The 25,227-nt window shown below is 41.5% G+C and overlaps 1 protein-coding gene across 6 annotated transcripts in view; it reads right to left on the bottom strand.

The window, feature by feature from the left end:
• Window positions 1-25,227, bottom strand: part of PHF21B (PHD finger protein 21B) — a 146,705-nt gene that overhangs the window by 18,170 nt on the left and 103,308 nt on the right. For all 6 annotated transcript variants that reach the window (XM_050323303.1, XM_050323304.1, XM_050323305.1 and 3 more), the window contains 4 exons: window positions 20,335-20,427; window positions 7,563-7,907; window positions 5,690-5,812; window positions 1,176-1,227 (listed from right to left, as the gene is read on the bottom strand). In XM_050323303.1, coding sequence (XP_050179260.1) covers window positions 1,176-1,227; window positions 5,690-5,812; window positions 7,563-7,907; window positions 20,335-20,427 — 613 coding nt within the window. The remainder of the gene's footprint in view (window positions 1-1,175; window positions 1,228-5,689; window positions 5,813-7,562; window positions 7,908-20,334; window positions 20,428-25,227) is intronic.

Raw genomic sequence — 25,227 nt, 5'->3', positions numbered from 1 at the left:
GATGGCTTAAAGTTTCTTTAAACTGCTTTCAAATTCTCAGTCACTGGGACATTAAATGATTTTCTCAAATGCAGATTTAAAGAGGAAAGCTACCGAAAAATGGCAGCAAGACCCACAGAAAGCCTGCTGTGTATATCAGGAGACCTTACAATTCAAATGCAATTTTCTCCCTAATTCACAACCTGGCTTAAAACCAAGGAACAGGAAATCTTAATGCAAAGAAATCAAGGTGTAAAATGGTAGGAATCAGCAAGGTCCCTAAGCAGGTGCCTAAATTAAAGCCCATAAAACTTAGACTGAGTACACTGGGACTTCCTAAGCATTTTGCTGACTGTGGTCCATCGGATGGGTGGTAAATATCAATTATCATTAACGTTTTTTGTGACCAAGAGTCACTGTCAGCTGACACAGATACCACCCTTCTCTTCTTACACTGGGGGAATCCCAGCAACTTGTCTTAGGTGAGCATGGAACTAAAACACATCAGGCTGTAGACTTTTCCTTTCAAATACTTGCATCATCTCTGTCTATAGGAACTAACCCATTCTGCCAAGAAACCCCTGACACAACATTGGTAAATTTGCTTAGCAAACTCTTTTTTCCCCTCTCATCCAAGATTTTCACCCCTCTCATCTGTGATTTCAGATTGACAAAGCTGAGGCAAAGAAAGGTACAAATCTGCTAACTCTTGCAAGGTATTTTTGGGAGGTTGGAGGAGTAAACTGAAAGCTCTGCAATGCTGCATTTAGTTTCTGTGCAGTATCTGTCTGAACTTGTGTTCAGAAGCCTGGGAAGTTGTGCCAGCAGCTCTCAAACAAACTCAGGATCAGACTGGAAGTTTGGTTAAATTCTTGCAAAATGGGAGGGAATGGAGGGAAGGAATTCTTTGTGAGAGGGAATTTTCTAATTTACTTAAATTCTTATGAAATCAGTGCTGGATTTTCATTACTATTTTACACATTACTCCATGGAACTCTCAAGATGACAAACCTACTCAAAACCTGAAAGTCCATCTCACATGGGAGAGAGCAGATGACCCTGCTTGAGCAGGGGGGGCGGACTACATGGCCTCCACTGGTCCCTTCCAACCTCACCCCTCCTGTGAGATTGAGAGTAGCCAAGAGAAAAGATTTCACTCAAAAAACTGAACTGTAAAACAGGATATGCCATCTTACCTTCCAAATGTTCTGTTGTAACCAGTCCTAATGCTACCATGAAGGCAATTTTCTAAGGAAAAAATAAACAGGAGTTAGATTTTCCACTACAGTAATCATGGTAAGTAAGTAAATAAAACTAGACCTGACAGACTAAACTCCAGTAAAGGTCTTTTAGAAATGCATCTTACTGGATTGCATACTAATATGAAGAACTTTAATTGAAGATTTGCTTCAGATATGCATGGTGAGTCATGTCCCATTTGTACAACTATATGAACTTCAGGAACTCAGAGATTCCTGAAGCCAGTGCTATGTGACTACTGATTTTATACAGCACAGGTTCAAAATCCAGTCAGTCCAATCAATCCAGTTGCCAGCTGGTTTGTCACTCCACTCTTTGGAGAGGTAATTGTGTATTATTATTCCTATCTAGATATGGCACTGCTTTTATTGGATGTAAGCAAGATGTATGAAGCAAAACAAGGTATGTTAAACTTCCACTGAGCTTTACAACACTAAACAAGACATCTGAAGGATACTGAAAGTCCCCTCCTCTCAAAATAAAAATACAACAGAAATTTCTCTTCCCGAGTTACAAAAAGAACACCGTGTGCATGAATTACGAAAAGGAACACTAATCCAACATTTTCCCCTAATAAGGAGTGAACAAATATCTCCCACTGATGCTGGTGAACTCATTTTTCATGAGAAACTGGATCTAAAATATTGCTTACAACTCTTGTAAACCATGTATGCACAAAACACATCTTCATACTAAAAAAACCTTCAAAACATGCTGATGCAGTAACAGGACAAGTCAGGGATTTTTCACTGGGAAATTTTTCCTCGTGGTAAAAGTTTTGCTGGAGCTTTTATTCCACCTTTCTGATGAAAACTGAAATTCTGCTGTGTTGTTCCAAGCCCAAACTGAACTGAACTCCTTGGTTTTCAGTCAATCTGCGGTACTTGTGGGGCCTCGGGGGTCTCTTCCTCTCTCTGCTGTGCTGAACAACCTTGTTGGGTCATGTCATTCCAGTGGCACTTTTGTGAGGTGCAATTCCACAGGAGAGACAATCTGACTGTCAAACCCAAACTATTGGGAAATCCAGGCAAGCAAAGCCCACAGTCCAACTCTGATGAAGTGTACAAAGACCACAGGAAGATGAAATTATAATACTCAGCCCAAATAAAATGTGTAGATTTAGGTGAAACTAAAACACAGTGTTTAAGCAGCAGCAGGTCAAAACATTCTGTTTCAATCAAAGAAGTGTCAGGAGAACACGTTTCAACACTTCCAAGTCAAGATTAGTTTGACCTTCTTGTTTTGTGAAAAGCCTGATGATTCAACTTCTCATTTCAGTTCAGGATAAAATCAACTAGTAAGTCACTGGAATTACAATTTCCTTTGCAATTTTGATGGTCACGCAGTGAAGCTGAAAGCAAGCAGGTCCCCATTTTGTAAATGAAAAGATCTAACTATTGGGTGTGTCCTTCAAAATCTGAGGGCCAGGATTGGACATCCATACCCCTCTTGTATCTGTGAAAATGTCCTTGTCAAACAGGTGAACTAACACCCTAATAAGACAGGAATATTTTCTCTCCACAATCTCCTGGAGTATAACTCTCGCTGTAGATTAAAAAATGGTGCTGTAGAATTTCATCACTGGCATGAAATATATATTCATGCTGTATTTCTGCCTTCCACAGCCGCGGTAATGACAAGTGCATGTGTTCATTTGCATGTCAGACCTTGATTTCAATAATGTTCCCTCCCTTACATGCCTAAAACACCAGCCACGCACAGTGGGGGCCCCACACCTGAAGGGAAAGATGAATATTTGATCCGAGATCCACTGTGCAGATCTGAGAAGAAAATTAGTCAACTGAGGGGAATTACAAGCTTCACCTCACCCCCATCAAAAAGTAACCGTGGCAGGATAAATCTCAGAGCTGGGAGCAGGAGCAATAGCAACATTTAGGTGTAGAACCACAAAGCTGGAATGGTTAATGTGCAACTGCGTGTTTCCAAGGGAGCACAGAATTGCCCGTGTTACCCCAACTGCAGGGGAAACACACATTTTCTGATGCCTTAACTCAAATTATTTGAGTACTGGAGTGTTTGTTAAACAATGTCCTCTCTTCGTGCTAAAATTATATGAATACATAGCCAATTAAATGTAATGACAGTTTTACATATAAAGAGCCATCACAAATGGACTTGATAATTATCTCATGATTAAACACAGGAAGGGTTAACATTTATAGGGATTTGAGAGTTGGTTCCTTTTTAAAAAAATCCCAGGAAAAGCTGTATGCTTTTTAACATGTATATTATCTTAACAGTATATTTGTTTCTATGGGTTTGGCTATTTCACACTTCTGTAGCTCGTTGGATTCAACCTAAAATCTGAATTCCACTGCAATGCTTTACTTTCAAGTGTCACAGTGCCTGTTGTTTCTCCTCTGTTCAGGAAGCTGCAAAACCAAGACTTCAGTTTCTCTAGCTTTTTAATCCAGGCCTGACATCAGCATTTAGTTCACAACTGCCATGTATCTCTCTTGCACTTCTTGGGCGGGATTAGAAACACTGGTAGAATAAAAACCCAGCATTTATAGCAGTAATTTTTCTCTTAAATAAAAAACTTCTAGAATGCAAACGTTGTCCAGGATCAGCTTCATGGCTTCTCAGCAGGATGACCGAGCCAGGAACAAAAGACAGTCATCATCTTCACTCTTCTCTGTTCATTCAGGTACACTCAGTAACTGCAGATGGGATTCCTGGCTACTGGTAAGTCTCAATCTTTCTGGTTGGTTTGCTTTAAATTTTCAGTTTAATTTGTTAAATCCCATTCTGTCCCGACTAACATCTATCTACACAGAGTCCTATTGGAGTTCCTGCCTCAGTTTTTGTGCTTTGAAGATAAATAAAAGCTTGAAGAGAAGTGCCTCGAGTGCCTATTTTCTTTTTACAAATATCATGGCATCTTTGTTACTCTTTGCTTTAAATTTAATCATCTGCTTAAAAGCCACGAGTGCTTTCAGAAACACACAGTACGTCTTTTCATGAAGCAAAACAAAGATTTTCACAAAAGCATTTCATTTTGTAATTACATGTTCTATTTATGTCATTACATGTATTTACACTAATTATGCTGTTAGTTCTAATTGCACTAATTGCATAAATACATGATAATCAACTAAAGTTTACTTTCAAAGAACAAAAGAAATTAACTCTAGACCTACCTATTCATGGCCACAAAATAAATCTATGAAAAGAAAAGAACTGTCATACTTAAGGGCATCAGCATCCTACCCAGAACAAAGAGCCTGCTGAGACCTCCAGGATATACAGGGTAGGAACAATGTTCATGGGCAGAAAAAGGTCATTGAGATATTCTAGTCAGCAATTAAAAAAGCTCACTAAATTTATGGATGCCATACCAAAAAGTGGGCCCAGGCCCATCATCTCCTGCATCTCTCTGGAACACTTTTGTCCAATATTCTTTCCATGGAGATTAGTTACAGGCAAGGAAAAATGGATGTTTTTTCCCAGCATTCTGTTTTTAAGCAGAATCTACCGACCTTTCTGCCCTTGAGGTGCTACGAAATTAATAAGGTTTTGGAAATACCTGCCTAAAGAAAACAAGACTCTACAGTCCCACCATTCAGTGGCAATGGAGATTCATATGAGGATCAGATTTTAAACCTGGGAGGTCTCCTAAGTATAGTTCTGCAGAGCTTCTGCATAAAGCTGTGATATTCTGGGCTAAAATATTTATCCTTAACACTGTTTAACTATACGAACCTCTTAAAATAGTGAAACAAATGACCACCCACATGCCTCAAGTAACATTATAAATTTATATTGAATAATCCTCTTAAGCCTACAGCTCCAAGGATGCTTTTGTGCTACACATTTATTAGACTGGTGAGGTTAAGATTTCACATGAGCTGAGCATTTCTATAATAGAAGTAGATTCAGCTTGTATGACTCCTTAAACTGCCTCAAAAGTGCACCCAATCTAATGTGAATACACTCAGACAAAAACCAAAATGTCTGCTAATGAGAGACACCATTTCTACAAGGACTTGTGGTTTGTATTTTTAGTTGAAATAAAAAATATAGTATATTAAGAACATTAAAAATATAGTATATTAAATCTCTTTCACCTTATAACCTGCTTTCTGTTCTCTTACTCAATTTGAAGGATTTTAATGTATTTCAGACCAGAATCTGTGGACATGTGGGAAGACACAGTTTAATACAGGAAACTGTTGTTAAATACAAACTGAAAGTTGCAAGATTCATTACAAAGAAGATAAAAGAAATGTTAATTCCACCTCATATGTGGCCTGTAAACCCAATGCTATACATTTGATAACAAAAGAAAATATCTTAAGCTTGTATACACCTTTCACAAGAACTCCAAGGTGCCAAGATTATTATGAGACCTCCAAGTTCCGTTACATTTTGTGACATAACTTAACCATAATGGAGCTCATTTATTAAAAATGAAAAAGAAAAAAATTACCTCTGGATTTTCCTCCTTTTTCTTTTTGGTAGCAGGGGGTCCCTGAGCTGACTCTTCAGGAGGTTTCTTTGTCTCCACTTTACTTTCTGTCTGGGTTTGGACTTGAGGCTGAATAATGATAACCTAGAAGACAATGTACAAATAAGAGAATTCACTGTATGAAATTGGATTTTTCTGCCTGAAACCTTGGATTCCTCTTTGAAGGGTTACTTCATACCCCTACAGCAAAGAAATGCAAGTCGCAAATATAAAAAAACCTGGATACCTGGGTTTGGCTCCTAAATCCATACTACAGTTTCTAAAAATTAATTTTCATTGGTGCATTATAAACCTCCAGCAGCCTAAGGGAGTCACTCAACCAGTGCCTCTGAAAATGAGGACACTTTCTATTTGGAGGACTTCTGAACCTGGCTGAGCAGCCACACTCTAGCACTTGTGGTGTCAGGGATTTTAGGGTCTTTCCTTTGATTTTATTCTGTGTACAGGTAGAAGAGAAGGGGTCACTGCACACTCAGAGCCAATCTGATCTCAGTCACACCAGTGTTATTCTAAGTACCTGTGGATGGGAAGGAAAACACTCCTCATGTAACTGAGATCAGAGTTCACCCCTTACATGTTCTGAGCACTGGATGTCCAGTTTTCCATAAACAAAATAAACTACACGTTTTACATCAAAACCAGCTCTGGTTTAGGACCTATAGGAATTAGGACACAGATCTCTCATACACACAAGTGTGTGTTAGTAACTCCAGCTGCTCATATTTGAATTACCACATGAAGGTTTATACAGTGTAGGTCACATTACCTCAGAAGGTATTAAGTTAAAAGGAATGAAGGACAATTTCTGCCCACATGTGAGTTTATACCCATAACCAAATCTTCACGAAGGACTGTGGAAGATCTTCCTAAGCTCACCTTCTTGACAAATATTAAAAATATTAGGTTTGAATGCTGGGCCTTTCCATCTATTTCATTGCTAACTTTCAATCCATGTTATTTAATTGTTAGATACTTTATCTCAGCATGGTCACTCTAGAAGTTTCTAGAGCTTAAAAAGGGATGGTTTTCTTAACCAGTAGCCTTTTTAAGTAGTAGAAAAATAAATTATGGTAAAAAAGTGGGGAAGAGATGTCTGCTCTTATTTGCCTCAAAAGCCTTCCTACACCCTGTATTCTTTTTTAGCACTCTATGAGAACTTGTGCTGCCAACAAGACCCAAAGTAGGGGAATCTCAGTAGTAAATTACAGTGAATGTCTGCTGGGCACACTGGCAGCCTTTATTGAATTTGTTTCTAGTGTAAGAGTGGTGAAGTTTTTGCATTTCAAAGCTGAAAAGCAGTACAAAGAGGAAACAAGTAATTCATAACTTGAATCTTTTTCTACTGATTCCTGTGCTGATCAGTTTTGAAACTCTGAGCTCTCATTTCATTTGGTGTTCCCCTGGAAGTGCAGAAGGGAATGCCTGATTATTTTATACACTCCCCCGGGGTCAGCCAATATAACTTGTATCACTGTATAATTGAAGAGGGAGTCCATAGGAAATCTGAGCCTGCACAGAATTCAGGGATATTATTAGTGAGGATTGGTTTAAGGAAATGGAAGATCATATGGTCCCATTAATGTCAGGCTACATAATGATAAGTTTTGTCCCCACTAAAAAATAGGCTTGTAAAGAGACAAATGTCTCTTGGCACCTCTGTGTCCCCTGAAGAGTTTTCCCATTGCTTTCTGACTATTTTCTTCAACAGGAGCCACTGCCACCACCGTCTTCAGAGGAGCCACTGCCTCCACTCTGCCCAGGGCTGTGCACTCCCAGGGGAACACCCTGCTTGCATCTGCTGTACTTGCTGCCCAAAGGGAAGTGAAGAGCCCACCTTGCTGTCGGCGCTGATGAGGAGCGGCTGCACTTTGATGCTGTCGTTGACCACGGAGACGGTGGCGCTGGTGCTGAGCGGGGCTGCATTGCTGGGAGAGGTGGAAATGATGGCGTAGGCCACCCCTGCACTGCTCAGAGGGGAGGACAGGGGCTCAGTGACACTCTGGGACTGGCTGTGGGGCGTCTGTACATGGCTGACAGTGTTGTTGGCGGTAGGGAGGGCAGGGCTGGGGTTCTTGATGCTCACTACGGTCGCCTTCTGGAAGGTGGGAGGCTGCTTGGAAGGTTGGTCTCTGCACGGGGAGATGGGGAGGCTGTCTGGAATCAGGGTCTTTGGCCTAACCTACAAACAGAGAGGTAGATGTTATTAGGCACAGCCTCATACTGTCCTGAACAAACCACTGCACACTTGCATTCTCCCAATAAAACCTCTAGTTACAATAACCGTGGACCAGGGGCATCTGGAAAAACATTACATAGCAACTGGAAGTAGCCAGCCATTCATTTACTTGTAGGTATAGAATCACAGGATATTCTGAGTTGGAAGGGACCCACAAGGGTCATCAAGTCCATCTTCTAACTGAATGGCCCACACAGGGGATAGACCTTGGTGTTCTTACCACCAAGTTCTAACCAACTGAGCTCATCTCAGGGAACAAACACTGCTCACTCGCTTTCTCACAGCAGGATCTCTGGTTGCATTAACCATGGACCAGGAGCATCTAGAAAAACATTACATAGCAACTGGAAGCAGCCAGCCATTCATTTACTTGTAGATATATTCCAGTGCCTCTCAGCTGGGTCATGTTGGAGTCCTTAACTCATCGTAGTGCTGAACAAGAAGGGAGGGAAAAAGTCAATTCCTCACTTTTATTAGTACACATCCAGACAAATGCTAGTCAAGTCACATCCAGTTCTCAGCAGGGATGTATAAGCCAAAGCCTGGACAAAGAATGGAAAACCCAGACACAATAATTTCCTATTCTGAAGGACACAATGCTCTTGCTATGAATTAAGGAGTAGGACTGAATCGTTAAGGGAGTTGTGGGGTTTACAGGAACAGTAAAGCATATGCCTTTATAATGGTGTATCAGTGAATGAACATCCTCACATGTTTAAGATGTGCCATGTTTAGTGGAGTCACAGTCACTCAGCTCACAAAAAATAAAAAAAATAGAGAGATGGACACAAGAAACCCACAACCATCAAACTTCATCTTTTGTTGTTGCTGTAAGTAAAGCCAGTTTGCAGCTGTGAGTGGATGCAGGGGCAACTTCCACGGGTGGAGGAAGACACTTTGCCCCACTCTGCACAGGCTGGGGCTGTACCCAGAGCCATCGATGATAGCTGGGAACAATTGTTTTCAGCTACCGCGGTGTGTTTCCAGTGGGGTAATTAATGTCACCCTGTCAACATGGCTCTGCCTTAACAACACATTAAGTACAGCTCCAGGATTGAAAATAAATAATTTAAGCTGCTTCACATGAAGTTAACTTCACTCCCAGCTCATTCGTTAGCACGGCCAGATACAACAGTCGGTTCCCTCTGTGCTTATTTAGTCCTGTCACTTCTCACACCTTCCATACTGTGAAACAAAATGACAAGTTGTAACAGACAGACATGGGGAACAGCTGCCTGTGTCACCACGCTGGAGTCTACAGGAGCCCTTCCAAGGATGCTGACTTCAATCCCGAGCCGAAGGAAGCAATTTAATGCAAACATGGGGATTTACTGCTGGGCAGAACATCGTCTCTCAAGGCTGGCCATCATCCTCTACCTCACCAAGGAGGAGCTGAACCCATTTGTCCCCACAGCAAACATTAAGCGCAGCAACAAAGCCATGGAGCTGCTCTGATGGGCTCACAGCTCTGGGGTAACACTGGAAAGCCTCAGAGCCCCACTGTGAAACGATGAAAAACTACATGAAACTCCAACTAATCGCAGTCAAGGTACACTGAAGGGTTCTCTGCTCTTTGTCTTTATCCAATCACATTATATAATTATTACCTGACTTATTCAGCTAAGATATGAGACAAATATCCTGGCCAAGTGGTTTAAGGGAGGACTCTACTATTAACTTCATACCCATAGTTAGCTAATGGCCTTATTTTCAAAAGTAGTGCACAGAGGATTGGTTCATACCCATTTTGGCCCAGGCACTGTGCAAAACTGAGGCTTCTAACATAAATCAGCTCAGTGCAATAGGAGACATGGTACTCAAAGCAGTTCATTCATGTCTGTAGCAGTGATACAAGCAGATCTTGTAATATCTGCTTTTACATTTTCATAATCATGTCCTTTCCCTCCCATGTTAAATCTTATGTAAGTCTCTCATATGTAAGCCTTTAACCAATTGCTTACGCCTGTGTGCTCAGAGACACGTTCACAGAAACAGTATCATTACCCAGAAAAGGAAGCCTGAGAAGCTCAGGAAAATACAGTTAAAATGTATTACCATGGACAAAAAAAAAAAATCCAAATTTAATTCTTAGCTGCTTGGCTATAGTCTAAATTTCATCATCCTTCCTTGAAACAAAACAATTTTCTTGTAAATTAATCTAACATCTGCTACAAACAGAAATACTGTAAACACACAGATAAGCAAAGAGAGAGAGAGAATACAGAGCAGTTCAGATCAAAGATTCAATAGAACAGTCATTAAGATCTTTAGAAAAACTCAAGTCTGACAAAAAAATCAGCTCAGGAGTTTTTCTAGCCAAAAACTGTCATGTCGTCTACCAGGATCTACTGTATCTGTCACTCTTAATTGCACTTTTATATTTAATCAAAAAGCCTAATTAAAGCTAAATGCCTATATATATTCCAGCTATATAATTATCTCTTCTGCACTACTGCATATACATATTGACTGTCAGATGTAACACCTCAATGAATCCTACCCACACCCGCAACACACATCCTGCAAGCTGGGGGTGAACACACGTCACCCTCGCTATAAAATAAGCTCTCCCTGCACAGACAATTAAACAGACTTAATTTTCCCAAGTACTAAATTCTTTACAAAGCCCTGCACGCCGGAATTATCCGACAGGACTCACCGAAGCGGCGCAGCACAGAACATAAGCCGGGCGCCTTCTGCCCCCGTGTGCTGCACAGGAGGAACAGCCGCTCGCACGGGCTGTGGAAATTGCACGGGACAATGGAAAGGGTTGAGTACGGGGAGGGGGGAAAAAAAAAAAGGGTGCTCCCGAGTTAAAGCTAAAAAAATTTAAAGGGTAAATAATTTCTACAGCCCGCAGGTGTGAATCCGAAACAGAAAGCAAACACAGGAGTCCCTGTGCTACAACACCTGTGAATGCTTCCCCCTGAAATATAAACACTAAGGGCAAGTATTTCATAAACGACTCCGTGAGGGACCTTTGGCAGAGCGTCACCTTTACAAGCAAACTGGTGCAGTAATCTCTGAGGGTAAATTGTGTCAGCTGAGAACAAAAAAAAAAAAAAAAAGAAGGAAGGAAAGAGTTAGAGTAAAATCCTTTCCCACATGGCTAAACTGTAGCTTAAACTTGGGAGGTGAAAGGAGGACAGTGGCAGTAGCAAAAGTTTGGAAGCTGACAGTCACTGAAGAAGGGCTGGAATAAAATTAGGGACTGCACATGCACAGTATCACAAAGATGTCTCCTCCTGAAAGTAGCACGGGTTGGATGGCACCAGTCCCCGTCACAAGAGCCCCAGAAATAAAAGGTGCAAAAGTTGAGCAAAGGAGAAGAGAAAGAATAACAGACAGAATGTGTGTTACCAAGTGAAAACTGCAACTGTTGGCGAGCGCCGCAAATAACAATTCTCCTGTAGCTCAACCCTCCTCTCCCCAAGTATCTTTCATTTAACTTCTGACAGCTGTCAAAACAGAATGTGATACTACCAGGGCTCAAAATGCACAAGAAGAGAGAGCTGCTTCTCGAGTATAATGATTTCCCAAACCCGTGTTGCTCTCGAGTTTCCTCAATGGCCACAGCATCAGAAATATTTAATTCCAGGTGCTCAGCCAGCCCTGGTGCTGCTCAGACAGCCTGCAGGTGAGCACTCTTTGCAAGAAGATGTTCTCAGACCTGGGCATTCACTGTCTGCTTTTCAGACAGGGAACTAAAGGGGAGCCCAATCCTGAGAGATGTGCAGAGCGATCTTATGTTCAACAGCCTCTAATTTAATATGTTTTAAAGAGTTTTAGATGAGGAGGGAATCAGTTCCTGTGACTAATACCACTTCTTGTATATCCCATATCATTAAGCTCCATCCAGATGTCACTGCATGAAGCTCAAAGGCTTCCCATTCACCAAAACATCACTGCAGCTCTCAAGAGCACAAATTGTTGAATGCTGCAGAGTGCTGGAGGTGGGAGAGCCTCATGTGTGTCAGTGTGCTGGGTTTGGCTGGGTTTGATAGGGTTAACACCAATGACAAACGCAACTGTGATCAAGGGCAATCTACTTCCTGAGGCACATCCCACCAGGTGAGTTGCTCCCATGCTACAGTAAAGAAAAATACAGGAAAAAGAAAACCTCTTACAAAACAAGCCCTCAAGATCCAACCCAAACAAGTATAGGGGGAAAGGAGGAGAATGGAAGGAAAGCACACAATTCCCCCCATCTCTGCGGGCAATCCCCTGTAGTCCTAAAGGACAAGATTTAATTAGAACAGTTATCTCTGTGCAGATCTGCGGGTGCTGTGAGAATTGTTAAGGGCAATTCTGGTAAATGTGTTCTCCTTCAGGCCTAGCAAAGAGGGGAAGTTAACAAGTGCACTTCAATTACCAAACCAAAGGGGATCACCATGATCCTTCAGCTCCCAGGCTGGCCTTAGAATTCCTCCCAGAAACCAAAGACTGATTTTGAAAGAAAATACTATAAAGACCTTAACGACAAATTCATCACGAGCACCAATAAATTGCTATAATATTTTATTATGCTCATGACTGGCATTTTATTGCAAGGTTGAATTTGCCTAACTTCAGCTTCCAGTCCCTGGATCTTGTAATAGCTTTGTCAGCAACCCTGGAGAGCCCTCCCCCTCCCCTGTATCAGATATCAGCTGGATCGTGCTCAGCATCCATCAGCCCTTCCTACTGGCAGGGCCGATCTGTAGGAGAGTAAATTTTTCAGCTCAGCGCAATATCACATTGCCTTTGAGAAAAAGACCATTATTCACACTTTATTTTCACTTCACCCTTGTACTTGGAGCTTAAAAACAAAAACCCAGAATGGATTTGGCACAATTCATATGTCACAGAGGCAAAGTGCTGGGAGCAGCAGACAGAGCTTTCATTCTTGAAAAGCTTTAGAGGATCACACAGAAAACATTAGCAATGGCTGATAAAATGAGTGCAATATGGGGTAATTATATCCTTCACCAGAATGAACAGATGCACACTGACTTCAGTTAGGCTGTGTCTGTTTACGCCAGCTGAGGAACGACTCTCTCCCTCTCCTTTTTTAATCAATAAAAACGATGCAAAAGAAAAGGTTCTGCATAACTTTACAGCAGTGACACTCCCTAACATCCAGGGTGCCCAACTCACTCGAATACAAGTGCTTCCGGCTTAGTCAGTTTTTAGTATTATCTTCAGCCTGGTCTGAGGCCACAGTCAAAATAAACAGAGTTTATCTTCTTGCCACAGGGGGAAGATTTTAAATCACACGTGACTGTGGATCCATAGCCACTTTTCTTCCTTCCCCTTGATGTGGTTACACAGAAAGAACTTATTGTTCAGCGTGTGTCATGAGGAAACTCCAGGCAAGATGACCCAGTTTGGTGAGTCCTGCCTTCACATACAACATAAGCCTCTCTTTAGCATCTCCCTGGAATATCAGCCTGGGAACCCACACAAAGGTGGTATGAAAAGCAGGGTAAAACCCTCACAGCTTCTCCAGCCCACATTTCCAATCCTGCTGCCCTGGTCAGAGCAGACTGGGAAATAAACCCTAATCTGACCAAAACCAAGAGCAAATTTGAACAGACTTCAGCAAGGCCAGAAGTGCAAGGAGCCCCTCAGACAAGCCCTAATGTCTCAGTTTACACTCCACACCAGGCAGGAGTCACTTAAATCACACCCACACTGTCAGGCATTTCCCACCATGCCGGGTACCTGCCGTGCTTCCATGGGTTAGTCACGGACAGCCAACCTGAGTGGGAAGGTAACACACAGCTAAAAGAACCCCGGGGCGATTTTTAAGAAGACAAAGCATCTTCATTTAGTTTTTCTCCTCCTTCAGCTTTGCTTGATGCTACAGAAACGGAAGTTTTGCTGAGAGGGATGTTTAAGTGGGAATCTGCCAGCTCTGCTTTTTGTGGATGTTGGCATAAGGCACTCAGGTGGGAGTTCTTCATTAAAATGTTATCAGTGTTTTGAACACAAAACTGTATTTTCACAGCAACTTGACTGACTTTTGCTAATGAAATGTACATTTTCTCCTCAGTCATACTGCCTGTATTTTCTGGTTTGGCATTGCTGCTACTGAGTTGATGATTCATTAAGTGGCTGCTTTTCATTTGCAAAGGGGAAAAACCACCATTAAACCAGCAAATTAAAATCAATATTATTCAAAAAAATAACACATAGAGGTTGAAGTTGACAAGGATTTCTGCTTTTTTACCTTCTGCACAATGATTCTGTCCTTGAACATGCAGTTATCTTTGTGCCTCTGAGGAAAGAATTTAATCCTTATTGTTTAGGATTACAATAGAAATATAAAGGCAAGACTGTGATTATACACACCAGTCAATAACTTCCTTCCATTTCCACTCTTTTCAGCATTACAAGGCAGCTTGCTTCTCTCACAGATACTCATCTATGATTAACTTCCTTCAATTTAAATATAAAGAGTCCATGAAGCCTTTAGGCACAAATGAGTGAACATTTGTCTGTTTTCCTCCTACACTTCCATAGGCAAGCTCTGGACTAACCCATACAGCTGGGCAGACACTGGACCCAAACTCTGGTGTCACCTTAAAGACCATGGATGTCACTGCTTTGCACTGCCCACCACTTCAGAGCTTTTCTTGCTTCTAGACAACAGTAAAGGCACGTGATAATGATTTGACCAGACACAACTCATTTACCAGCCAAAATCAAAAAACTTGAAAGACAAAAGTAATAATAAAAGTAAGGACAAAAACAATTTCTGTCTGCTGACAGTATAAGCAAGATGGAAGCACATAAAATGCTGACACCAGGAGATGAAAAGGAATGTTTTAGGGACAGGAAGCAGCACACTGAGTTCCTTCAAGACTTCGCTGCTGTCCTGCAGACAAAGAAAACTTTCCATCCACCTGTCATTGCAACCTTGTACAACTGGTCTGGAGGCTCAGAGACTCCAGATCCAAGCCAGACGTGGATCTGAAGCCACCTCATTCACGTGGATGCAAATGGCATCAGTGGAGAGAAGGGACATAAATCTTCTCATCTGCTGCTAATCACAGAGCAGCATCTGACCTGGAAAACCCGGAGAGTTTTCAACTGGGAAAAAGGTACCCTGTCAGGTGTTCAAATGGCTTGAATGCTTCCTGAGGTTTGTGTGGATACTCCAGGATTCTATGTGCTATCAGGAGATCTGACTTCATGGAGGTCCTTTTCAAAGTGCTCACAACACTGATTGGCTCTGAAGGTTTCAAGCATCAGTAACAAACATTTCTGCTTCTGGATCACTTCCCTCATTAAGAACAGAAAACTGACACTCAGAAAGGCAGGGGAAAAAAAGGGAAACTTTGGAAAATGTGCATTTGGGTGTAGACCCTACAGGTTCATCTTTGACCATACTGCACAAGACCAGACTCCTGGTCACTGCCAAGCTCTGCCACACCACCATCCTCAAGGAATGTTCTTATGGCCCCACTCCCTGGTGGAGGGAGTCCCTACAGCAAGGCTGAGTCAGCAGTGTCAACCTTCTTCTCTAAGAATTAAGAGCACAAACCTCATCCCTTTCTACACCAAATGTTTTCTATGTCTAGTCTTCTGACAGCATGCAATTAATAGTAGCATGACCATTAAAAACAAGCAAACTGGTAAAAAGGAACCCTAACCAGAACTCTCAGCTCCTTCCTCAGAAAGGGAAAGGAGGAGAGAAGAAATAGCTCCCAACAGATGTTAATCTTTGTGCTTAACATGTTACTGGAAGCTGCTTCAAATACAGTGACAAGCACAGTATAAAAGCTTTCATGGAATAAAACAGATTAACAACTATATTTATTAAGGGCTACATTTTCAGCCAGGCCTCTGCAAACCTATCTGAAAAAGCAATTTTGCTTATGTTTTCCGCATGCACACAGTCAATGAATATTAAATACTGCTGCAAACCCCTTAGCTTGGTTATATGCCACGCTGATTAAGTTACCTTGAATTAGATTATCTCTCTTCTCTTCCACCAGCATCCCAACACATTCCCCTGGAAGCACTGAGGGTTATATACCAGAAAGGTGCACAACACCCCTTAGGGGGTTACAGTCCTTTTCCCCTCTGATACTGAAATAACAACTTTACCCAATTCAATTATTCCTTACTCAAACAAACAATAAAGTGCTCTTGTCTCTCCTCTGCACAATTCTGTATAACTTTTTATACAGACCTGTATGCCTGCTAGCTTCTCTTTTAGTTTCACAAAAGGCTGACTTGCATTTAGCATCGGTCTTCCACTTTCCAATGGCTATGTACAGTTTTAACCCTTTACACTTAGAAATAATGGGGTTTTATTTTTTTTGCAAACAGAGAGAGGCTTTGCCACAGACCACATTTCTTCTACAGTACACAATGGCATCCCAAAAGTTGGGTTCTGTCTACAGGCCTTGTTTTATTTGAAAGAAATCTTCCAGAAAGAGGAAGAACGTGCATCACCAAGGAAGCCAAGAGCAGTGGCTGGCTTTGGTTCACATGGGAAGGGACACAACAGCTACCAGTGGAAATTCACTCATGAGAACTATGACATGAAATTTTTAAATGGCAACATGTTTCTAAGTTTTGGGAACATCTGGAGGCTCACACAGAACCCAGGGAAGAGCAAACACATGGTAACACAACAGCACTGTCTCATGGCAGCTTTGCAGCCCAGCGACCAAATTCAGACCCTGCTCAATTACACACAATAAAGTCACTGCAGAAGATAAGAAATAAGAAGCATCTGAGAGCAGAAATGGGTAGAGTTGACTGAAACCCACACATTTCACCTAAAGCCCTGTGTGCATCTGTTTCTTTTCCCCACTGACTGTGTGACAGCCCCAGTGCATGCACTGCCACACAGCTCTACTCTGCTCTAACCAGCAGGGTCATGGGCAAAGCTAGCCCAAGCCCTGCCTTCAACCAGGGCTGGAAAAATAGGTCAGGGAAATAACATTATAATCTCATTTAACTGCTACTCAAAGCATCAAGGTCTCTCCATTAATTTGAACGAGAATTGGACTGGGCCCAAATTACTGACAACAAAACGGGAGGTTTATTTTAACGCCTTCACCGTTTCATTTAAAACCTTCCAGGTGAAGAACAGAAAATAAGATTTCCCCTGTGCCTTCACGTGGCTACAATGCAACTTAAACTTGTATGTAAACCAGTTACATACTGCTTAGAGCTGGTGGGTGCCATAAAGCAGAGGAAGAGCTCAAAAAACACAGTGTTTGAGTAGAGGACCTCCAGGATTTCCTCCTCAGAGTGCAGTGAAGAGTCTGCAGTTTCACAGCATCTCACCCAGATGGAAACCTCAAAGGCCAAAGTAAGAAGAGAAAGACTATCTGGAATTAACTTCCCAAGTGTCACAGCTCATAGCAGAAAGATTATTTATTTGATGAAAGCAAAAAGAACTTCATATTCTGTAAGAAAAATAAATTAAAAAAAAGAGAACCAAGGTCTGCCAAAGAGGCTTGTTTTGGCAAATAATGAATGCCTAAAGAAATATTGTTTGTATTGTGCAATGAACTTGTAATTAATGTTTGTTTGCTCACCATTTAATAGCTGTTCTGCACTAAGTGATGGGATTTTGCTGCCATTTGTGAATGTGCAGATTTTGAAACTTCATTTCCCATATGGAAGAGCTCCCAGGGGGTCATATCATAAACCCATTCAAATGAACCAAACAAATGACAAGTATCTGTACAAATGTGGAAAACGAGGGATCTGTCTGCAGTATTTTATGTAAGTATTGTTAAGTGCCTCAGTTTACTTGTGTGGTATGTTTCTGCTTGACTGCACAGGAGTAAATCAGAAGAGGCTGTCAAGCTGAGGAGAACAAAAGCATCAAAAATAAAAAACTCCTTTGGATGTGATGAGGGGCCCTGAAGTGGAAGAGTCCCCTCTTTTTGTCCAACCAGCCTGGCCGTGTTTATGCCTCTCACACCCACCTCTAAATCTAAGGGGAGTCTGAAATCTCAAAGCAATGATGAGACAGGCCAAAAGGAGAAATGTGTTGGACTCTGCTTGCCTGGGACATGAGAATTTGCCTCTTATAAAGTCAGTCCTAGAACAGCAGAACTGTCCCAGTAACTCAGAACAAGGTACAGGGCCTTGCCTGTCACCTGAGGGGACACAAGGAGCACAGCCTGCTCTGTGGCCAGGTCTGATGCATAACAGCTGAGGACATGGACTGGGACAGGTTTAATTCTGCACAATTCCCAGCTCCTAATGGAACATAATACACACCCCTAATTTCCAAAATGATTTTTAATTCAGTGGTTGTTTTCTCAAAGGAAGAGATGTTCTTGACCGTGACACCTTTATGGTATTACATGGTCTCGCTTCCTGGCATTTTTATACTTCCATTTGAAGTTTCCAGTTCTCCTGGACCCGAGATTCCTATTGATCCTCAAAATCTGCCAGAGATGACTATGCACGCATCTCACAGCTCTTACAAAGGAGGGCTTTCACAGTGACACAGTGCTGCACATCACTTACAACAGCCTCCCAGGTCACCTGTATCCAGCTGTTCCTGGGGAATGACAGCTCCACATCTGACCCATGGCTATATTTGATATACCTTCAAGGTATTTGACTACTTACTTAGAAGCCAAACTTTCCACTTGTAGATGAAAACCTGATCTCTCTGAAGACACCAAGCAGAAAGCTTTGGTGGGTGGAGGGAGGTCCCCACTAGGAAACAATATGGGAATTTTAAACTTCCCTGCAAGCTGGGAGTGGGAGAGGAACACACAGACCATGAAGAAGTGGCCTGTAAATGGGACAGGCTGTTGCTGAGGTATTGGCCTGTGAAAAAGCCAGAAAAAACTCAGAGCAGGAGACACATCCCTGCTAAAGTGCTCCTGCATAAAGCTGCCTATTTCACTGGTAGTTTTGTCAGAAATGAGATTGCTCTGTGGTTATTTCCCACACCAGCTATGTGAAAAATTCACCAAACAGAAAAAGCAGTGAGCTCTGGCTGAGGGCAGCCAAGGAAATGGTGGTGTTCATTAGCATTAAGCACCATTGCATAAAGAGGGCTCAAATTGAAGCTGTACCAGGAAGGGAGGGAAACAAAGTGAGACACAAACCAAACTACTGCCATGAGCTAAACAGCAAGACAGAAAGAATGTGCTCTTTTCTAAAAGCTGAGGAAATCAGCTTCCTCCACTTTTTCCAATTCTTCGAAACTGAACTTAGCACAGGATGAAAACTTTTCAACTTAACAAAAGTATAGACCATTGATACTCCTCTAAGTGCAGCATTTGCTGAAACACAACCTTAATGACAATTTAGCCCCCTGTTACAGGTCTTTCAGCTGCTCTTGAACCTCATCTGTTTTCAGGAGCAATCTGCTCATCTTTGACACCCCAAAATGGCAGAAATCAAAAAGTTACTATGCTGTAAGAACAACTGAAAACCAAAGTCCTGAACTTGATAAGAAAACTATAACCTCCCTTTATGTTCACAACTCTGCCTTCCACGAACATGTAATTTAAGGAGAGAATTTAAGAACTTTATCTTGGAAATACTTCTTCCTCCAGGCAGATTTAGCTCCCAGATCTTCTACTAGATTCTGCCACTAAGAAAGTATTAGGAAAAAAGTAAAGGAAGAAAAGGAAGAATACACACAGAATCGACTTGAACACTAGAAAAATGTTCATATATGAAAAATAGACCTCTAAGGGCCACACTGGGAGAAATATATTTATATTTAATAATCATTAATATGAAAAGCAAACTATGGAACTGCAGCAAAACAGTTGTTGCAAATGACATCCAAACATTTTGAAAAAGAGAGTTGAAATGGGGAATAAAGTATGTGGTTATAGATGCAGTGATGGGTGTTCAGAAAAGCAGAAGTGGTTTGAAAACATTTTAAAAACCTGGGAGTGTAACTCTCCTTTCATTTTTACCCAAGGAATCTTGGTTTAGCTGGGTCAAAACTTTGTACTGGGATAGACAGGGATAAGGCAAGTAAGTCAATAAAAGAGTATGTCAGGCTAAACCTTAAGCAGAAAGGTTAAATACTTCCACCACATTTTTTAAATTACAGGATTGCAGATTTTCACTTCTGTGATTTGTGATTCATCTTATAAAACATAAATTCGCATCCCACCATCTGTACTTTGTTCTTCCACAGTGAATCCACACAATTTTTACAGCTTTTCATTGTGCTAACACTACAGTCCCAGAAGAAAATCAATTTTTTTTTTTAATAGATTAAAGAAAAACACAACTCTGCTGTTCAACTCACTAAGGTTAAGTCTTTACTCAGCAAAACGAGTGTGCTGACATACCCAGGCCTGGGCATCAGACAGGAGCAGAGTAGAACACATACAAAATGACATGAAATCCCCTTTGAAACAGTATTTTGTACCTGAGGTAGCACTGCTGGTCCTTGTCCTGCCAACCTCTGCAAGGAGCTGACCTGAGGAACCTTAATGGGCACTGCAGTGATAGTTCCCAAAGTCTGTTGGAAGAAAAACAGGTGAACACAGCTTAGAACAGGTGAACACAGCTTAGAACAGTTTGAGAGCTTTCCCAGACAGAATCCATCTGACCCAGCCATTCCCTTTCAGCTCTTTTTCTCTTCCCAGCTGCCACAGCTGAAGGCTCTCCAGGCACCATCTTGTGTTCAAAAGGCACCTGAAATGCCCCACAGTGAAACTCCAACACGTGCATTGGTAAGATGATGCATTTCATGGTAGCCAGGGTAGCAAGAAGAAGTTTGCTGGGAATTGGCAAATAGTAAATACTGAATTATTACCTTTAAATCTACTACAGCACAATGCAACACAACATTCAGCTAAAATTACACCCTTTGGGGCCAAAACAGCAGCTATTACCAGCCATGTTTATTTTTACTACTCACCCTTCTCTTAGTTGCCTAACAAATTTATTCAAAGCTTATTTAAGATAGGTTAGAATAAACTGACAGGTTATAAACTTAAGACTGATCCACAGATGTAAAGAACATAGGTAACTTTTCCCCTTCAACCTCTTCCATTCCTTCATTCCTGATTACAATTCACAGAATCACTGACTGGTTTGGGTTAGAAGGGACCTTAAAGATCATCTAGTTCCAAATTCCCCTGCCATGGGCAGGGGCACCTTCCCCTAGCCCAGGTTGCTCCAAGCCCTTTCCAACCTGGCCTTGGACACTCCCAGGGATGGGGCAGCCACAGCTTATAACCAAAAGTTCATATTTTGGTTAACTGGCCAATATTCTTAAGGCAAGGCTTTATAACTTTTATCTAGTGTTTCTTTATTGCTGCTGTTGGGACAACACTGGCAGTAAAAGCAAGCAGATGATTGTCATCATAACAGCAAGAGACACTTAGTCACCGCTCACAAAAACTTACCAGGCTGCTAAAAACAGCTAATAAGGAAAAAAGAATAGACACAACTCAATTTCTCTAAATTTAACTCGGCTCAAAGCAAAAGTTTTGGATCGCAGCCAGTAAATAAAGTATGTTAATATCCCCCCAATCTGGTAATGAAATTTGTCAATAGAAGCTCATGGAAAGTGAAATTGTGTCAAATCCATGTCGATTTGTTCTTCTCAGATCTCACCCACAAAGTGGTAAAAGAGTCTCTATTTCATTCTGTCTCCTGTGTTTGATAAAAATACCCAGCATTTTCAGGCAGAGTATTTGTAATGAACTTGTCCTGCAGAGTTTATATTTTTAACTCTCTGCTACTCCTCTCAGAGACATTTGGGGGTGTGATGTTACATATTAAGCAAGGATTAACATTTGCGTAAGATTTGCCTGAGTTAAACATCAAGGAGGGCTGAGCGGTTACGAACGTGCAGGACAAATTTTCCTAAGGTGAATACCAAAGTGACCTTTCCCACCCATGCTAGAGGAGCAGAAAGTTTACCACAGGTATGATCTATATTTTCCTACTGTCCCAAATGAGATTTCTTTCACCACACAGTGAAGCCCAAGGTTTACCTGAAAACACCAGGGCCACCACAGCTTCTCCTGGGCTGCACACACACCCTCTACAGAAAGTTAAAACAAGTTCTTCCTTCTGGAGGGTTGTGCCTTAGGGGTGGCTGCTGCCTCCAACCCTGCAATCACACATTTTGATATTCCTATTCCAGGTACACATGGATTGGCAAGGATTTTCTAACTGGACAACATAACACATGGTGTGCTTGGTCAAAGGTTGGACTTGATGATCTTGGAGGTCTTTTCCAACCTTAATGACTCTGCGATTCCATTAAAATAACAAAGTGCTGACAGTGAAACTGGGAACTGGTTATAAAGATAAGAATCAAATTACTGAGAAGTGGGATAAGTAACAGTTATCAATTGATAAGATGCACAAGAACTCCATGTCTGAGCAACAAATCTCTTTTCTTGTACTGCTTCAAATGTCAGTTGCAAGGAAAAGAACCAATCAACCCTTTCTAGAACAGAAAGCCTCTGTCCTGTGAGGAGGGAGCTCATCTTGGCCTCTGAGGGCACCACTGGGTCAGTTCTGCCTTAAGTTTCAAAACAACTGAGCCCAATGGGATGGGAAGGAGAGAAGAAACAAGAAACACCATGAAACTACTCTGCACTGTTCTCTCAGCTTCACGTGAAGGCAAAGCCAGGATGAATTGTCAGTGGGTGTCAGAGAAAGCAACTGTCACCTGCAGTCTCAAAAATTCATCAGATTTATTATTCTGGAGTAGGAGTTCTGCAGTGATCTCGAGAGAACAGAAACAAATTATGCCACTCTTAGGTTATGAAATTTTCAGTGACAAAGATGTAGCCTCCTGTTCACAAATGGTTTTATAGTTAGGATCTGTTATTTAATATTCAAGGAAACAATCCCAGTATAGAAATTATATGACCAAGGGAAAATTCAAAACTTTAATCTCACATTAATAATAGCACTATAGTATGTTCAGACAGGGAGATATCTAAGCATCTATTTAACTTTTCACAATTTACACTGTTTTGCTACTGTTTCCCAGCTTGGGCAATAAATAGTTGAAGCTGTTAAACCAGCAGGATTCAATGACAGAAGCCTCTGTACTTTCCCTGTAACACATTTCATCTGTTATCTCAGGATAGTTTGCCTAGGTCAGTATTATTGTCTCCGCTTTAGTGATCAAAAAAATCTGGATTTAGAGGTAAAATAATGTTGTCAGGTTGTGCAAGTGAAAATCCAAGCCAGACTTCCAGTGTCTCATCCATGGGGTTGATTAACCTCATCTCATCTGTGCATGGAGAGCTCCATCTGAGCCATCTAACCTTTAGGACAAGGTTTTAAGGATGGAGCAGGATGTCTCCATGATGATGGGTGAAAGAGGTAAAGTACAAAGCAGGGAATCCCAGCTGCGGGCTCTGCAATGAAGGGGGTGCAGGTGCCAGAGGGGTGGTTGGGCAGTTTGGCTCTGGGTGCATTTTGCACTGCTTTGTTCCAGTTCAAGTGGCAAATAAATTAGCAGAGCCTGGCAAATAAAAAATAAATAAGGTCCTTATCTGATGTCCTTGGCCAGGCAGTGAGAACTGGACAAACCCTCCGTGGCTCAAGCTGTGACAGGTCAGATGCTGCTCACATTCCCTGGCCCCTCAGCCTTGCAGGAGTGGAGAAATCAAGGCACCTCTCCACCAGAAAGGGAAACAAGCTTTTGTTCCTCCTCCTACCAGTGCCACCTGTTTTCCCTCCCAGACTGTCCAGGCTTGCCCTGGTGAGCCTGGTGCATCACAGACTTGTCACACACTAATTCCACACTATCATTCTCATCACTGTGGGCCTATTTTTTTGCTCCTTCCTCTTTTCCAATTTGTCCAAAGAGCAAGCGGGTGCACATTCTTATAAACCTTTAATTAACAAGCTGAAAAGACATTTTTCTGGCAATGCCTGACCTTTAAGCACTTTGTATGAATTTATCGATACCAGCAGAAACAATAATTTAAAAGGTTATTTTATGAGTGCTGAATAGTTTATGGCAGCACTTTTGTCAAGATAAACGAGTTTCTTATTTCTACATTTAAAGCTCTAAGCATTTTAATAAAAAAAGGTCCATAAAAGTCAAAGATAACTCTGAATCTCTCCTCTACCTAAGTCTGTTTGGGCTTTTCTGGTGACCCCCTGAAACTCCTACGATGTGGAGGGATGGGGGAAAGAGAAGAGCCAAGTTTCAGCTGGCCTCAGGTTTGACTGGGTGCATTTAAGGGATCCAAATGAAACCATCCTTTTCAGTGGTCAGTTTACACACTAAGAAAAGAATAACTTTAAAAAGGGAAAACCAACTCAAAAGCCCCCAAACAAGGAGATACAGTTGCATTAAAAGGCAAAAAAAGCAGTTCCTCCCATTCAACCAAAAGAAAATTAAAAATTTAGGAGATGTTGCCAAGCACAGTTAAAAAAGCAAATCACTTTTCACCCTCAATTCTATTCATACCCAATAGCATTGTAACTATTTGCTATATTTTCTCCTCCTATGCTTCTCCTGCATTAAACCAACAGCATCCCTGGATCAAGGCTCTCACAGACAACTGAGGGACAGAAGTGTGGGGACAGTGGCAAGCGGAAAACATAGAAAGTGAAACAAAGAAGTGTGGCATGGACGGGGAATAAGAATTCGAAGGCTAGAGATGGTTAGAGGATAAAAGGATGAGGAGGCAGAAACAAGGATGAGATTTGCATTGTCAGTGATCAGAGTAAGGGCCATATGCTCAGTTTCCAACTATCATGTTTTGACTTATTTAGTCAATGCCTGAGTTTTTAAATCAAAGACTTATGCATATTTTTAGTAAACTTCTGCATTTCAGACCTGAATGAATGTATATTTTATATATATATATATATACAGTTAAGTATCTCTATTGAAAGATATTTGCATTTTACTCAGTGTGTGTAAATCCATTTGTCAGAACATTGCTATGTTTGCTTCTTTGAACTACAAATATTTCTCTCCCCCTCCTTTGGATGTACCAAAAAAAAAAAGCTTCATAACCTATTCCTATCATTCATTATCCACACAAACTCATTGTTGAGCTTGGGTCCTTGAGCAGTTGAGGATTAGATCACTGATGTAAAACTGTCCTCCCTTTCCAGAATTACACCAGGATAAGTAAAATTGCTCCAGTCACTCACCAAAGAGAATCAGGCTCAGCGAGTACCAGAAGGTTAAAGAGCCACACAGTTTGAAAAGCCTTTCAGTACAGCACATCACCAAAATAAGTGCTTAACTCAGGAACATATGGATTTGGTGTAGCTCAGCTGAACAGTTCAATTATTTGAGTTCAACTGACACTGCATTGCT

The sequence above is a fragment of the Myiozetetes cayanensis genome, unplaced genomic scaffold (genome assembly GCF_022539395.1).
Source record: "Myiozetetes cayanensis isolate MyiCay16 unplaced genomic scaffold, myiCay2020 scf3, whole genome shotgun sequence".
Classification (NCBI taxonomy): domain Eukaryota; kingdom Metazoa; phylum Chordata; class Aves; order Passeriformes; family Tyrannidae; genus Myiozetetes; species Myiozetetes cayanensis.
This window is presented reverse-complemented; position numbering and strand designations above follow the sequence as displayed.